Genomic DNA, 14,595 nt, shown 5'->3' on the forward strand with positions numbered 1-14,595 from the left:
GTCCCTGTGCTTGTCACCTCACAGGAGGTTACTGGAAGGTTTGTGACGGTGGTGAGAGCCATTCTGAGTCACGAAAATAAGTAAAATTCAACAGAAATGAAACTGAGGTGGGCTGGGCCTGCTGGGTCTTTGAGATGAGGCGGTTCCTGAGCACTGAGCCCAGTATCAGTATTACAGAGTGTGGGCTCTTTGCACGTTTTGCAATAGGCTTTATTTCCATTACCAGAGAATGTTTTTACATAAGGGTTTGAGTGCATTTTCCTCTGTTCAGCAGGTTTGCAGTTTCCTTTGTGTTGCCATTCTCCTGACTGGTGGCCTCATTTTTACCATGCTTTTCATTGCCATCTGCCTCCATGGGCGGGGACTTGCTGCTCACCAGCTCCCATTGACTTCGGTGGGAATTCTCTCTAGAGAAGACTTGCAGAAACTATTTGTGTAATTAAATCCATCTATTCCCTCATGAAAAACTCCTGTCCATGCTCAGTGAGCATGAAAACTTCTGAGAACAAATGGAGTGAAAGAGGAAACAGCTTTGAGAGAGACCACCCAAAGTACAGAGCCAAACCAAGCATCATCCCTCTCCTTTTCCTTTATTCCAGAACTTGTGTCCACACTCCCACACTGAGGGAGAATTAAAAAAGACCACAGTTATTAATTATTGGCAGACATCTTTTAAAATAACAATTTTAAAAAGTTTAGAAAGAACTGTTTGGGAAACGCCTCCACAGCAGCCTGTGAGGATGGGCATGATTTTCCCAAGGGTTCAATCAAATCCAAGAAATTTTATTTTTCTCTTCAAAAAGCTCTTTATAAATGCTGATAGTTTGGGAATGGGTCTGGCTCGTCCTGTGTGCTTTACCCTGTATAATTCTCTCCCTGGTTATTTTTGTTGTAGTCTTATGAACTATTTTCCTTTTTCCTTTACTGAAAAAGAGGAGAATCTTCCACTTGTAGGATTTATCACGACAAGGTGTGGCTGGCAGGAAATCCCACACTGGGATCATCCATCATCATTGCTGGAAATGACTGACAGAGACACGTGGGAAAAGTTACAGAAATTCAGGGAATTGGGGTGAAATGATAAATTTAAGAACAGGAATGGCAGATTTGGCTTCTGGGAAGATGCATCAGGGAGCTTTGAAGGACTGTCATGGGAGCTGTTCCCTTCAGAGACGAGGTCACCTCACTTTGTTTGCTGTTGCTTTCTGAGGAATAATCTTGTTTTTTCTTTCACTTCCAGATCTGTTGCAATGATTTGTCACTGGATTTTTTTCCATGTAGTTTGTTGTGCTGTCCTTTTGGTAGAAACTTTGATTCCAAATCATTCTTAGGCTTTCTGGAGAGGCAGCTCTTGTTCATGAGGATATTTAGAGGTGCCCAAGTTGCTGTGGCTGCCCCATCCCTGAGGTGTTCCAGGATGGGGCTTGGAGCAGCCTGGGACAGTGGAGGGGAGCTGGGGCTGGATGAGCTTTGAGGTCCCTCCCAGCCCAAGGCATTCCATGGTTCTGTGATATGTTCCTGGAGATGAGAATCTGATGGAGCCATGTGCTGCTGCTGCAGTTTCAAGGGCTTCTCATCTGCCAGTTATGGCTGTTCTTAGGATTTGAAAGCATAGAAAAGGGGGATATTAAGGCACACAAAACCAAATGAGATAATTTAACTAAAAAACCAGGGATTGTACTGGGGAAAAGGCAGTGGCTGATTGGAGCTGAGGTGGTGTGTTCTGAAGGATAACATGTAGAGGATAAGGCAAGTACAGCATTTAATTACTGCCAGGGTTTCAGATGAAGTGAATTCCAGGTGAGTTTTGGGGCCACCTTCCTGCATCTGTGTGCTCTCTGTACAACAATCGGATTTAAAGCAAACAATCTGATTTCATGTTTCTGTGTAGTTGAATGTGGTGTTTTCTGGTGGGGTAAAAAGCCCCAAACACACAAACAAACCCCAGCTTTTTGCTGTAAAGTCACTCTGCTCACGTGCACTGCTCTGCCTGAGGTGGGAGCGAGGAGCTGCAGCTCCCACCTGGAAACAAACCACTGAAGTGGATTGATTTAACATTGACAGAGACACAACCTCGTGTTTTTGCTTTCAGATTTAACAAATCAGGTGGAGACAGCTGGCCTGCAGCTGCAGAAGGTGACAGCAGAGATGGACCACTACAAGAAGCTGCTGCTGTAAGATTCCCACTCCTTGATTGCTTCCCGCTGCACATAAAACACATAACTTTTTTTTTTCCAGCCAGTGCTGCTTGTCACAGTGCTCTGAGAAGGTTTTGACCAACAGAGGAACTATTTTATCTCCATATGATTATTTCTGAGCACCTGCCTGAGGCAGCCTGGCTGTGGGAGCAGGGCTTCCTTCCTCCAGCAGGGATTGCTGGAGCTGCAGAGCAGGGCCAAGGAGCTGATGCAGTGCCTCACCTAACACACGGGTGCAGGAGGCATTTTGGGAATCCCACCTAGCTTCAGGACTAAAAATGTGCATATATACACATTTTCTGTAGGAAGGAAGGAATGTATAGTGATAGAGCACTGCCAGAGGGCAGGGTTGGTGGGATGTTGGGAATTAGCAGTTGTTCCCTGGGAGGGTGGGCAGGCCTGGCACAGGTTTTCCAGGGAATTTGGAATCCTGGCAGTGCCCAAGGCCAGGCTGGATGGGGCTTGGAGCACCTGGTCTCTTGAAAGGGTGGGGGGAGCAGGATGGGCTTTGGGGCCCCTTCCAACCCAAACCACTGCAGGATTTTCTCCCATTTCCAGAACACTCCCACAGCAGGAGCCTGGCACCCCAACACCACAAAACATCACAAATCCCACAGCTGAGTGCTGAGAACGCCAGTGGGCACTGGAGCAGCTGGGGACACCACCTCCAGGAGAATCCAGGGGATCCAGGAGGCAGAGGATGCTGAGAGGCACCAGTGGTGCTCGTGAGGCTCAGGAGCTGGCAGTGCCAGGCTCTGCCACCAGCAGCTCCCTGTCCCTGGCGAGCTGAGCAGAGGGACTGTGCTCCTCTGCTCTGCACCTCCTGCTTTCAGTTCCTTCACCCAGGGGGTCTGACCATGGCCCAGCTGCAAATATTTGGGGTGCTTAGCAACAGAGTACTTGATGATAATGTAAGGACTGAGTGGGAAACAAAGATGTCATGAACACAGTTAAATAAACACTGGGGGCTTTCCAAGTGTAAATGAACATTTCAGTAATATGGGCACAGTTTAATAAAACAACATATTCTATATCTGTTTAAATGTAAATATGAACCTTAACCATGGTTATTAATTGGTGCAATGGTGACATCATGACATGAAACCTGCAAAGTTTCCAGCTCTTTTACCTACAAAATTGGGATTTGTTCCATTTTATTCATTTATCACTCAAAACTGTCATCAGTGTTGCAAGATCTCACTTCTTGTTTGCAACACTTGTGATCCAGGGCAGGCTGAGATGGCACTGGAAGTGTAACTTCCAATTATCAACAATCATTGCTGGAGCTGACAGAACTTTCTGTTCATGGCCTTTTACCTGATATGGAAAATGCAAGGAGGAAAATACACCCAGAAGTGATATCCAGGAGTAAAGGCTCATTTCTTTGGATAATAACCTTTTTTACCTTTTTTTTTAGGGTGAAGTCAACAGAACTTGATGTCTGTCAAAATGAACTGAAAAAGATCAAATATGAGAATGGAATTGCTGAGTCCAGGTAAATGCTGAAATGATATTTCACATTTTTGAGCAATGACAGCAAACATTTTATTATTTTAATGCAGATTTTATGCAATACATTAAAAATTTTCTGTCAAGTCAGTAGATTTAACTTCATAAAAAACACATGGGATTTTGACCAATATTTTATTTTGCAGGCATTATTATTTTTGTCTATAAGTAAGAACATAGTAACTACAATGCTGCTATTTCTTTATTTCATCTGTAGACTTACAAAAGAGCTGAAGGAAAAGGAGGAATCCCTTCTCGTTTGCCAGCAAGTCTGCAAACATTTACAGGAGGAGGTGGCTGAGAAAGAAAGGAGAGAAGAAGATCTGAAGAGAAGAACTGGGAGATCAGAGAGTGAGCTGGAAACCCTCAAAGCTCTGCTGAGCCAAACAGAGCAGGAGGTGCTGATGCTGAAACAGGAGAGGTAAAGGGAGCTGAGCTGGTGCTCCTGGAAAGTCTGAGATTTTGGGGGCCATTGGATTGGGCTTTTAAATTATAATGGGATAAACAAAACTTGGATGAAGAGAAGAGAAGGAAAAGTACTATTAAAAATAGGAGTAGAGAAGTTTGCTTGGAGTGCAGAGCTTCATCTGGAGTTTGATCTGAGCCCCAAAGCCCCATTTCTGCAGCTGCTCAGCTGCTCTTTGTGCCCAAGGTGCAGGGAATATCCAAACCCTGAAATGCAGAGCAGTTGGTGCCTCCTGGCACTCCTGAATCCTGAAATCAAGCATGTGGATGTCAGGAGTAAAACTGGAGATGGAGATTCTACAGCAGGTAATTAAAAAAATACAGATTCAGGTTGGGGAGTCCAAAGCAAGGCACTCAAGCTCAATCCCATTCCAGGGAAAACAGCCCTCAGAAGCCCAGTGCTTTATTTTGCACATCTCAAAAGCAGTCCCAGGGACCGTGGCAGCTTTGTTCACAGCTGAGACCCTTCAGAGCCAGCCTGGACTGGTGGGAAGCTGCTCCCACACCTCCCCAAGCACCAGATCCTGTCCAGAACCCTGGCTGAGGGAATACCAAGGAATTTTTGAGGTGGACAAGTTGTTAACAACATCAGTGACAGGAATTTAACCTCTCCAGGAGCCTTGCCCTACAAGCCCCCCATAAGAAACAGAAAGCACTCAGTGGTTTTCGTTCCAAACCCATTACAATTTTTTTATTAATGATCCTAATATTCCAAGTTCATGAAATACAAGTTATGGGTGGAATATTTTAAGTTTCTCTGTGTTCTTTGAAATTTGTCTTGAAAATATCAAAGAAATATTAAAAAGCCATTTGAAGTGGAGGATCAAGCACCAACTTTTCTTTAAAACATGAAATTCAGGAGGCAAGTGAGGGTGTGGTGGAGATTCCAAGTGGGGATTCCTGGGCCAAGGACAGCAGGACTTCATTGCAAGGCCAGGGGATTCCAGCAGTGTGGGCAGAGTACATGTAATTTCCATTTACGTGGAATTTGTGTTTTTAGGGAGCTGCTCAAGAGCAGGACGGAGCAGCTGCAGGAGACGCTGAGGCAGAAGGTGCAGAGTGAGGACTCCTGGAGGGACAAGGTGACCCTGGGGGCTCTGCTTGGGGGGCTCAGTACCACACAGGGCACAGGAAAGCAGGGAATGATCCTCAGTGCCACGGGTGGTGGAGTCCTGGCATCATACACAGCCTGGTTTGGAAGCGACTCAGCCAAAAATTCTGCCAGGAACACACAGATCTTGTTTGCCTTTGGCCTCTGGGCCTGCTGGGGCCCCAAAGCCCTGGACTCGCAGGAAGGGTTTGTGTGGGGAGCCTCCTGTTTCCAAAAGCACATTTCACGTTGGCTGAAGTTCATGGAATCCCAGGATCCCAGCCTGGTTTGGGTTGGAGGGACCTCAAAGCCCCTCCAGTGTCACCCCTGCCATGGCAGGGACCCCTCCCATGTCCCAGGGGCTCCAAACCCTGCCCAGCCCAGCCTGGGCACTGCCAGGGATCCAGGGCAGCCACAGCTTGTCCATGATATCCTTTGTCCAAAGGATAGCCTCATAATATCCTCCTGCCTCTTCCAGTGGGATTTGGGAAGCTGCTTCCCATGAACAACCATGTCAACCTTGTTTTCATCTGCAGCTTTTTCCAGGAGCACCAAAAAACCCTGAACTGAATAAGAAATAAAAATATATTCATCTATTAAAAACAATAATAAATAAAATATATTTATGTATTAAAAAGAATTAAAAAACATTAAAAATAATAAGAAATTAAAATAAGTGTATACAGCAGTGAAGGAAAATTTAAAAGCAGAGTTGAACAATAATTGTAACTTGTCTGATTTAAGCCTCACATAATTGGTGACTGCAATTACTGTATTTTTTGTTTCAGTGTCTGAAAGCTTTATTTAGCCCCAGGAAGACTTGGGGACTGGTAGCAATTAGGATCAGTTACATTTCTTTGGAAACCCCTTCACTTCCCTGTCACAGGATATCATTTGGGAAGGGGATCAGGCTGGCTCCATAATCAGAGTGTTTTCGACCTGACATGAGAACAAAATAAAGATTGGTGGGAGGGAGAGGGAGCAATTTCAGCTTTGGTGTCACAGCCATTAAAATGCAGCCACAGCAAGGCCCCAAAACTTGGCTCAGCAGCCAAAAAATCAGCAAAGTGACAAAGTGACAACATTGCCTTTGGTTTGTGCACTGCAGAGCACCAGAGGGCCAAGTTTTCTGTTTAAAATACGTTTAAACCTGAAATTGTTTTGGTGGAACAAAAAAAAGTCCCTTTCAGGAAGTAACTTAAGAAATAACTCCATTGGACACACGGTATTTATGGAATGCCAGGGTTACTGAGGTTGGCAAAGTCCCCCAAGGGCACCAGGCCCCATCTCTGAGTGCCCAAATGCCCCCAGAGCCCCAGTGCCACTCCTGTCACTGCCTGGGCACCTCCAGGGGTGCTCCTGCCCCTCCCTGAGCCTCCCTTGCCTCGGAGAAATCCCTCCTGAAAAGATGGGGGCACACTTTTTACAGTATTAATTAATGAGGGGTGTGTAATTGGCTATAAGTCAGTTAGTGCCCAGTGTGCTCCACATCAGCCTCCACTTTATTTCCTGTTCTGGATCTCAGCTTCATTCATTTCAAATATTAAATGGGAAATGTTTCCTATGAATGGGCTCAGGTTTTTATATTGCCTTTAATTGTTCAGTGTGTGGAGTCAAGGAGCCTCCAGCCAGTGATCAGGATCTGTAATAACAGACAGAGTTAATAAATCTGGGGATTTAGTTCAGAATCCCAACTCCCATCTAAGAACATAAAAATATTAATATTGATATGAATATCAGTAATAAATACATCGTTATATCCAATAGAATTATAATACAAACAGAATTAAAACTATATTATATTTTATACATATTAATATTATACTATTATAGAATAATTATTTTACATAATAAACATTAATTATCATATTTATTATTACTAGTCTTAATATTATATACTAATTACTATTAGTTATATAATGATTATATTAGTACTAATTAATATAGTGTTATAATAATGTAATTATTGAATATATATGCATATAATATAATTATGCATGTAAAATAATTATAATAGAGTTATAGTTTAAAATAACTATTATTAGTATTGTTATTATTGTTGTTATTATTATTATTAGAGTCTACTTGGAGCAATTTTTAAGCTATAACTTAGTGGGGGATTTGCACCTCTTCCACACCCAGAATTGGGTGTATTTTGCTTAAAAAAATAATGAAAATATTTCCAGTTTCTCTTTGTCCCCTAAAGACATTGGGGAGATTTATTATACTTCTCCTCATAATAATGTGTGGAATTAGATAATTGTAATTAAGCTCATTGTGGGCTTTTGTGCTTTTAATCATGGAAATAATGAGGTTTGTGTTGTGCATTTAATGTGCCTGTTGTGCTCCCAGCCTGCTGCAATTAAATCCATCAGAATCAGCTGCACAAAGGAGCAGGAGCAGCCTGGGTTAGGAAAAGTGTTCTCCCAAATGCAGCCTTCAGGGTTGAATCCAGAGTCCAGAACTTTCTGTTGGGGAAATATGGCTGAATTTATAATGGGAATTATTGGAGATGCCGTAAGCACTGGGGAATTTCACCCAATATTCCAACTGGAGAAGGGTCTGGGATGAGCTCCTTGTGACCTGCCAGGGCCTGCAGGGCTCCAGGAGAGCTGGGGACAAGGATGGAGGGACAGGACCCAGGGAATGGCTCCACTGCCAGAGGGCAGGGATGGGTGGGAGATTGGGAATTGGGAATTCCTGCCTGGGCTGGGATTGCCAGAGCAGCTGGGGCTGCCCCTGGATCCCTGGCAGTGCCCAAGGCCAGGCTGGACACTGGGGCTGGAGCACCTGGGACAGGGGGAGGTGTCCCTGCCAGGGCAGGGGTGGCACTGGGTGGGATTTGAGGTCCATGCCATGCCATGCCATGCCATGCCATGCCATGCCATCCCATCCCCGTGTGACAATGCCACTGACCCCTCTTGTCCCCCAGCTGGAGATGGACCTGGCCAAAGGGGAGGCTCGGCACAAAGAAGCAATTCTGAAAGTCAGGGAAGAGGCCAGAGTGGAGCTGGAGCTGGAGAGACAAAAGCAGCAGGAGCTGATCACAAAGTACCAGAGGGAACACGAGGAGCTCCAGCAGAAGGTGTGCAATGCTCCAGAGAAAACTTGTGGCAGAAGATCACAGAAAACTGTAAAAAATGGGAATGTGAAGGAATAAAAGCTTCTCTGTGTGTCATCCTCTCTCTGGATGATACAGTACTTTTTCACACTCTTAATATATTTAATTTTTTTTAATGGAACAAGCTGAAAATAACTATTCCAGTTCAAGTTAATTGGTGTGGAAGTTCTTTCTCATCTCGTATTTTCACCACCAAAACTCCATCTATGTCCCCAGAGTTGCTAATTATATTTAATCTGACATCATCACTTTTTAAAAGCTTGGGGCTGTTTCAGGCTATGATGAGGTGCCACAATCCCACCCACGTTTTTCCCCTTCCCAAGGGAGCCCAGCAGCTCCAGGGCCAGTAAAACCTGCTGGGCTGGACTGGTGCTGGCACCACACGGGGTTGGGAGCTCCAGATCCCCCTCCAGTTTTATGTAAAAATTGAGAAATTGTGCCTGTAACCTGAGTTTCCAAAAGGTTTGATACAATTCCTGAGAAAATCTGAGAGATCTGGAAAAATGAAAGGAATGTGATGAGGTTTTATTATTATTTAAAATCTGGGACACTGTGATTTAGAGCTGAAAATAATTTTGGCTTTGTTCACTTGGCAAATATTTAACCATGGTTTTTAAACCCTGAGGAAACACCGACTTGCAATAAATTTAACTTGAAGTTAAATTTTCCCTTTTTTTACCTCAATGTCTCTATTTGATCTTGAACACACTAATTAATCTCTGTGTTCTCAGTGAGTGGTGATTAATTTACAGCTCTCTGGTGTCCTCTCAGGGAATTATGTAAATTCAGGGCTTTTTTTCTCTCTGAGGACCTGCAAGTTTGAATTTGTTGGTTTTTTCCTCAAGTCTCCATTTGTCTGCTATTAATTCTCCATATTTAGAGGTACTGAGTGGAGATTAATTCCTGTCTGATCTCGCCCAGATCCCAGGTTTAATATCCAGTGCCACCAAGAGCTTGAGGATGGAGATGGAAATTCTGGAGAAGAAGCTCCAAGATGCCCAAATGAAAGTGGCAGAGAAGGATGGAGACAAGGAGAAAGAAATCCAGAGCCTTAAAAGGCTCATCAGTGAGCTTGAGTTCCAGCTGACCATGGAAAAGAGCAACAATGAATCATTCCTGGATAAACTGAGGAAAGAAATTAAGCACAAGTCAGATGAACTGGAAAAATTAACCCAGGAGAAGACACAGCTGATTCACAGCTTGAGTCAAGTTCAAGAGGAGGTAGGAACAGGACCCAGGAAATGCCTGGTTATTTTTACTTGGAGACATGTGATTTCTAAAATCATTCAAAGGTCTGTGGCCAGAAAATCCATTGAAACGCAAAGATTTCTCAAACAAATCCATCATCATTTCCTAAATACAGTATATCACAAAAGATGTGAAGTTTTAATTCAGCAAATGCTTAAATTAGTGCTTCATAGAAAAATATATTGTTAAAAATTATTTTTCAGATCCTGCAAGACATTTCTTAGTCTGTAGCCTCATGTCCCACTGCCCAAACATGAGTAAACAATGAAGAATTCCCAGTTTTTAGAGTAGAAGACACGGATATTTCTCATTCCTTGAACTGGTGCCCCAGCTCCCACCAGTGCAGCCACGTTCCCTAACTCAGGAATGCATAAAAATGAATTAAATGCAAAGAGAAATTCAACGGATGGATATTCTGACCACAAACATTTGCTGAATGCTTGGAATATAATGGGAAGGGAGGAGAGAGCTGCTCCATGGGAAACGTGGAGTCAGGGACTGCAGATAAGATTAGGCTGGAATGTCCAAAGCAATTCAGTGGCAGGAAAAAGAATTGGTCAACAGCAAAAATGAAACTCTTCCAAGGGAATTGGTGCTGGGGTTGGTACTGATTTATTCCTTGGAAAGGCTGGGAAAGGTGTGAGTGGAATTCCAGTGAGGCTGTGCCTGATCTGTGCCCAAGGATGGGGACATGGGATAGAGGGGCCTTGGCAGTGCTGGGACAGCAGGGGGGCGGCATGGCCTTCCCATGAGTGATTCCGTGACTCCATGTGTCCATTCCTGGTTTGATACCCAGTTTCACTCCTGGTTCCACACCTGATTCCATTCCTGGTTCCAGTTCCACACCTGGTTTCATTCCAAGTCCACACATGGTCCTGATCTGTGCCCAAGGATGGGGACGTGGGATAGAGGGGCCTTGGCAGTGCTGGGACAGCAGGGGGGCGGCATGGCCTTCCCATGAGTGATTCCGTGACTCCATGTGTCCATTCCTGGTTCCATGCCTGGTTCCACTCCTGGTTTGACACCTGGCTCCATTCCTGGTTCCACACCTGATTCCATTCCTAGTTCCATACCTGGTTCCACACCTGGTTTCATTCCTGGTTCCACACCTGGCTCCATTCCTGGTTTCATTCCTAGTTCTACGCGTGGTTCCATACCTGGTTCCATGCTTGTCCTGGTTCCACACCTGGTTTCATTCCTGGCTCCATATGTGGTTTCATACCTGGTTTCATACCTGGTTCCATTCCTGGTTCCATGCCTGGTTCCATTCCTGGTTTGACACCTGGCTCCATTCCTGGTTCCACACCTGGTTTCATTCCTGGTTCCACACCTGGCTCCATTCCTGATTCCATTCCTAGTTCCATGCATGGTTCCATACCTGGTTCCATGCCTGGCTCCATAGCTCCATGCAGGCTGTGCTCTCCCACTGCAGAGGGTTCCATGGAAACGCAGCATTAACCCCTTGGTGTCACTGCACCTCTGTCCATTACTGCCTTCCCTTCCCAAGAGCAGCATTCCCAGTTCTCCCAGCGGGCAGCAGAGCAGGAACTCCTTCTGAGCACTCCCCTGGGATGTCCCGCTGGCTCCCCAGGGAACAGCAGAGCAGTGCAGGGCGGGTTTCCCACCCCAGGAGTGCCCAGGTGTGATGGCTGGGGCATTCCCGGTGTTCCTGTGCAGAATTCCCTGCTGCAGGGGCAGTGCCGTGCAGGGCGGGTTTCCCACCCCAGGAGTGCCCAGGTGTGATGGCTGGGGCATTCCCGGTGTCTCTCGTTGCAGAATTCCCTGCTGCAGGGTCCCTGTCCCAGGGGTGCCCAGGTGTGATGGCTGGCACATTCCCGATGTCCCTCCTTGCAGAATTCCCTGCTGCAGGGGGCAGTGCCCGGGAGTGTCCAGGTGTGATGGCTGGCGCATTCCCGGCGTCTCTCGTTGCAGAATTCCCTGCTGCAGGACACGGTGCGCCGGGAGTGCGAGGAGCGCTTCGAGCTGACGGCGGCGCTGGGCCGGGCCCGGGAGCAGGTGCTGGAGCTGCGGAGGCTCAGCGGGACCCTGCCCGCCTCGCCGCGCTCGCTGCCCGCCGGGGAGCTGCGCCTCTCCGGGGCCCTGGGCACGGCCAGGGCTGCCCGCGCCCCCGGCTCGGGCCGGCACGGCGGCAGCGCCGGAGCCCTGGAGGCTCCCAAGGGAAGGGCGGCCCCGCCGAGCGAGCCCCGCGGCCGCGGCCCCGCCGGGGTGAGGCACCGGCCGAGCCAGCTCTGACGGCTCCGCCCGGGAAAGCACCCAGCCTCCAAAGGGGCACCTCCCGAACGCATCCATTCCTACAATTTGAAATCCAGATAAATGGTTTTGTTTGTTTTTGATGTAATATCTTTTATCTGTCCAATAATTTATTCATGGTGTAATTAAATGCTGGGCACATTTCAAGATGGGAAAAGTGAAAAGAGTCTCTCCAAGAGGAGCACAAAGAGCAGCACATCTTCAATGAGTGGGATTGAAATCAGAAAACGCCTGGATCCCAGAAGGTTTGGGTTGGAAGGGACATTAAAGTTCATCCCATTCCAACACCCTGGCCCTGGGCAGGGAATAATGGCCCAGCATCACAGGATCCAGGATGGATGGGGCCTGGAGCAGCCTGGGACAGGAACTGGATGAGCTTTGAGGTCCCTTCCAACCCAAATCAGTCTGATTGCATGATTCCATCATCTCAAACCTGGGCTCTTACCCCCTGTTTGTGTCCTGGAGCAGCAGCTGCAGAGGAGGAGTGTGGCCAGGGAGGAGCAGCACGTGAAATAACGGGAGCAGGAACGGGATCATGGCTCGGGCACGAGGGAGCGGCCAGGTCCTGGAGGCAAACCAAGTCCAGAACAAATATTTCCCTTCTCCCCCTCCCTCCCAGAACCCGGAGCTCCTGCTGCTAAGCAATAAACAAAATATGGAAATGTCAGGGACCCTTTTTAACTGGCTTTGAAAACAATTTAATGAATCTCACCGTGTCAAGGAAAGTTTACCAAGTGTTTTCCGTGGTGGGATGACAGGCAGAGCACAAAGCGCCACAGAGGATGTGGACACCTCATTACAGCCCTGAAATTTTAGGAAATCAAACTTCCTGCAGGAAGTTCTTGTAGGAGGGGTGTCAGGGACCTTGCACTCCAGGACTCGTGGCACGAGGCAAAGCCAAGCAAAGCTCCAGGAACGAACCTGTCCCTGTGGATCCTGCCCTGCTGGCCGTGGGCAGCATTCCAGCCCTTCCCTTGGAGAAAACATCCCATGGCACGGGGCTGTCCTGTCCTTCCCTGCTGGAAAGGCCTCAGCTTGCCCCTGGGTGGTGCCTGCTCTGGAGGGAGCTCCTGCAGCCCTGAACCTTTCCAGACAGGATCAGTGCCCTGTGCCAGGCAGGGAAATGGGGCTCGGTGGGCTGGGGCTGATGCTCTGTGTGAGCCCAGACACATCCCTGGTGTGGCCAGAGCTCCTGGCTGACCCTGCCAGCAGGGTGGGCAGGGGGGATCCATCCCTGCTCCCAGGGGACAAAGGGACAGCACAAGAGGAGCCCTGGAAGCTCTCAGTGCCTCAGTGTGGCTCATCCTTTTCCCACCTGAAGTTGCCCAAAATGCAATGTTCTCCACAGATATGATGGAGAGTCCAGCCCCTGTCTGGTCCTGCTGCTCCTTCAGCAGAAATTGGGATCAGCACGGGCCATGCACAGCTTGCCATGGATATCACTTCATTCCCACTGGGATATCACAAACCAAAGCTGGGATGATCACTAGACCTTGTTCTGAGGTGTGTGTAGGATCTGGGATCCCGACTGTGCCTTGCAGATGGAGTTTTTCTACAAAAGAAGAAATTGGACTGCAGGAAAAAGCATCTTAGTTCCTAAGCATTGTTAAAAGTGCATGGAAATAGAAACCGATGCCACAGATCATTAAAATGTATTAATCAGAATAAAAGCATGACTGTCTTTCTTTGTACTGTGCATTTTCAATACCAAAATAAGAGTAGGATAATGAAACTGGGGAAAGTTCCCTTTGCAGACAACCCCCCACAGCTGCATTTTTAGTTATTTAAAACACGCCCTTATTTCCATCATGAAAATTCCATGTTGGGTTTTGTCCTTGGTGGTTACAGGTGGTTGAGAGTGCCCTGCTGAAGGAAGAACAAACCCCAAACAGCTGTGATGGTGTGAAACACTGACCCAGGGGTTTCATCCTCACAGCACACACACAATTCATTGGGGTGGGATGATAAAAAGGGCACTGCCTGAGATTAATGTGGGGGGATTTTCACACCAGGAATGTCTGGAGCATCTGGCCTGCCCTGGGAGCTGCTCCCAGGTCGTGGCCAGCTCCCATGGATTGTTCTCCCTCCAGGCTCGGGACCAGCCGTGCCCAGAGCGATCCCACCCTGCTCCTCCTGGGCTGGGGACAGGGCTCGGTGCCAGGGCAGGGGCACAGGTGCCACCAGACCTCTCAGGGGCATGGAGACCCTTCCACTGAGGGGGCTGGCCCAGGGTGTCCCTGAGGCCACATTTCCTCTGCTCCCTGCAGTGGGATGTGGCTGAGACCAGCAGGGCTCAGGCACTGGTGCCAGGCACGGAATGAACACAGGGTGGGAAACGTCAGGGAAAGGGGGAATAACCCAGGGGGTCCAGATGGGAGGGAAGAGCTGACATCTGGAAAGGAAAATCTCAGTGTGAGGGAGAGGAAAATGCCCTCCCCTGGAGCTGTGCAGCAGAGAGGATCTCTGCAGTGCTGGAGCCCCTGTGCTTGAGTCATTCCAAGTGGGTGGGAAATATCCATGGAAAATGTCCTGGCAGGAGCAGCCCTGTGCTGCAGGAGCAGCTGAACCCAGTGCCCCAAAGGGGATTTTCCATCTCCTGATTTATGGGATGTGGAAAGTGGTTTGGTTTGGCCTGGCACCACTCCAGGGGGCAATGCCCAGCTGGCAGTAGCTGCTTGGAGCTCCGGGGAAAG

At 47.6% G+C, this 14,595-nt stretch overlaps 1 protein-coding gene across 2 annotated transcripts in view; it reads left to right on the top strand.

Annotated features, from left to right (window-relative positions):
• LEKR1 (leucine, glutamate and lysine rich 1) overlaps positions 1–12,348 on the top strand; it is a 33,602-nt gene extending 21,254 nt beyond the window's left edge. For both annotated transcript variants that reach the window (XM_039713373.1, XM_039713374.1), the window contains 7 exons: positions 2,093–2,174; positions 3,616–3,693; positions 3,925–4,128; positions 5,173–5,254; positions 8,195–8,347; positions 9,305–9,604; positions 11,564–12,348. In XM_039713373.1, coding sequence (XP_039569307.1) covers positions 2,093–2,174; positions 3,616–3,693; positions 3,925–4,128; positions 5,173–5,254; positions 8,195–8,347; positions 9,305–9,604; positions 11,564–11,884 — 1,220 coding nt within the window. In that variant the 3' untranslated portion in view covers positions 11,885–12,348. The remainder of the gene's footprint in view (positions 1–2,092; positions 2,175–3,615; positions 3,694–3,924; positions 4,129–5,172; positions 5,255–8,194; positions 8,348–9,304; positions 9,605–11,563) is intronic.
• The last annotated feature ends 2,247 nt before the right edge of the window (positions 12,349–14,595 follow it).

This window comes from Passer montanus, unplaced genomic scaffold (assembly GCF_014805655.1).
Source record: "Passer montanus isolate IOZ18808 unplaced genomic scaffold, ASM1480565v1 scaffold29, whole genome shotgun sequence".
Lineage (NCBI taxonomy): Eukaryota > Metazoa > Chordata > Aves > Passeriformes > Passeridae > Passer > Passer montanus.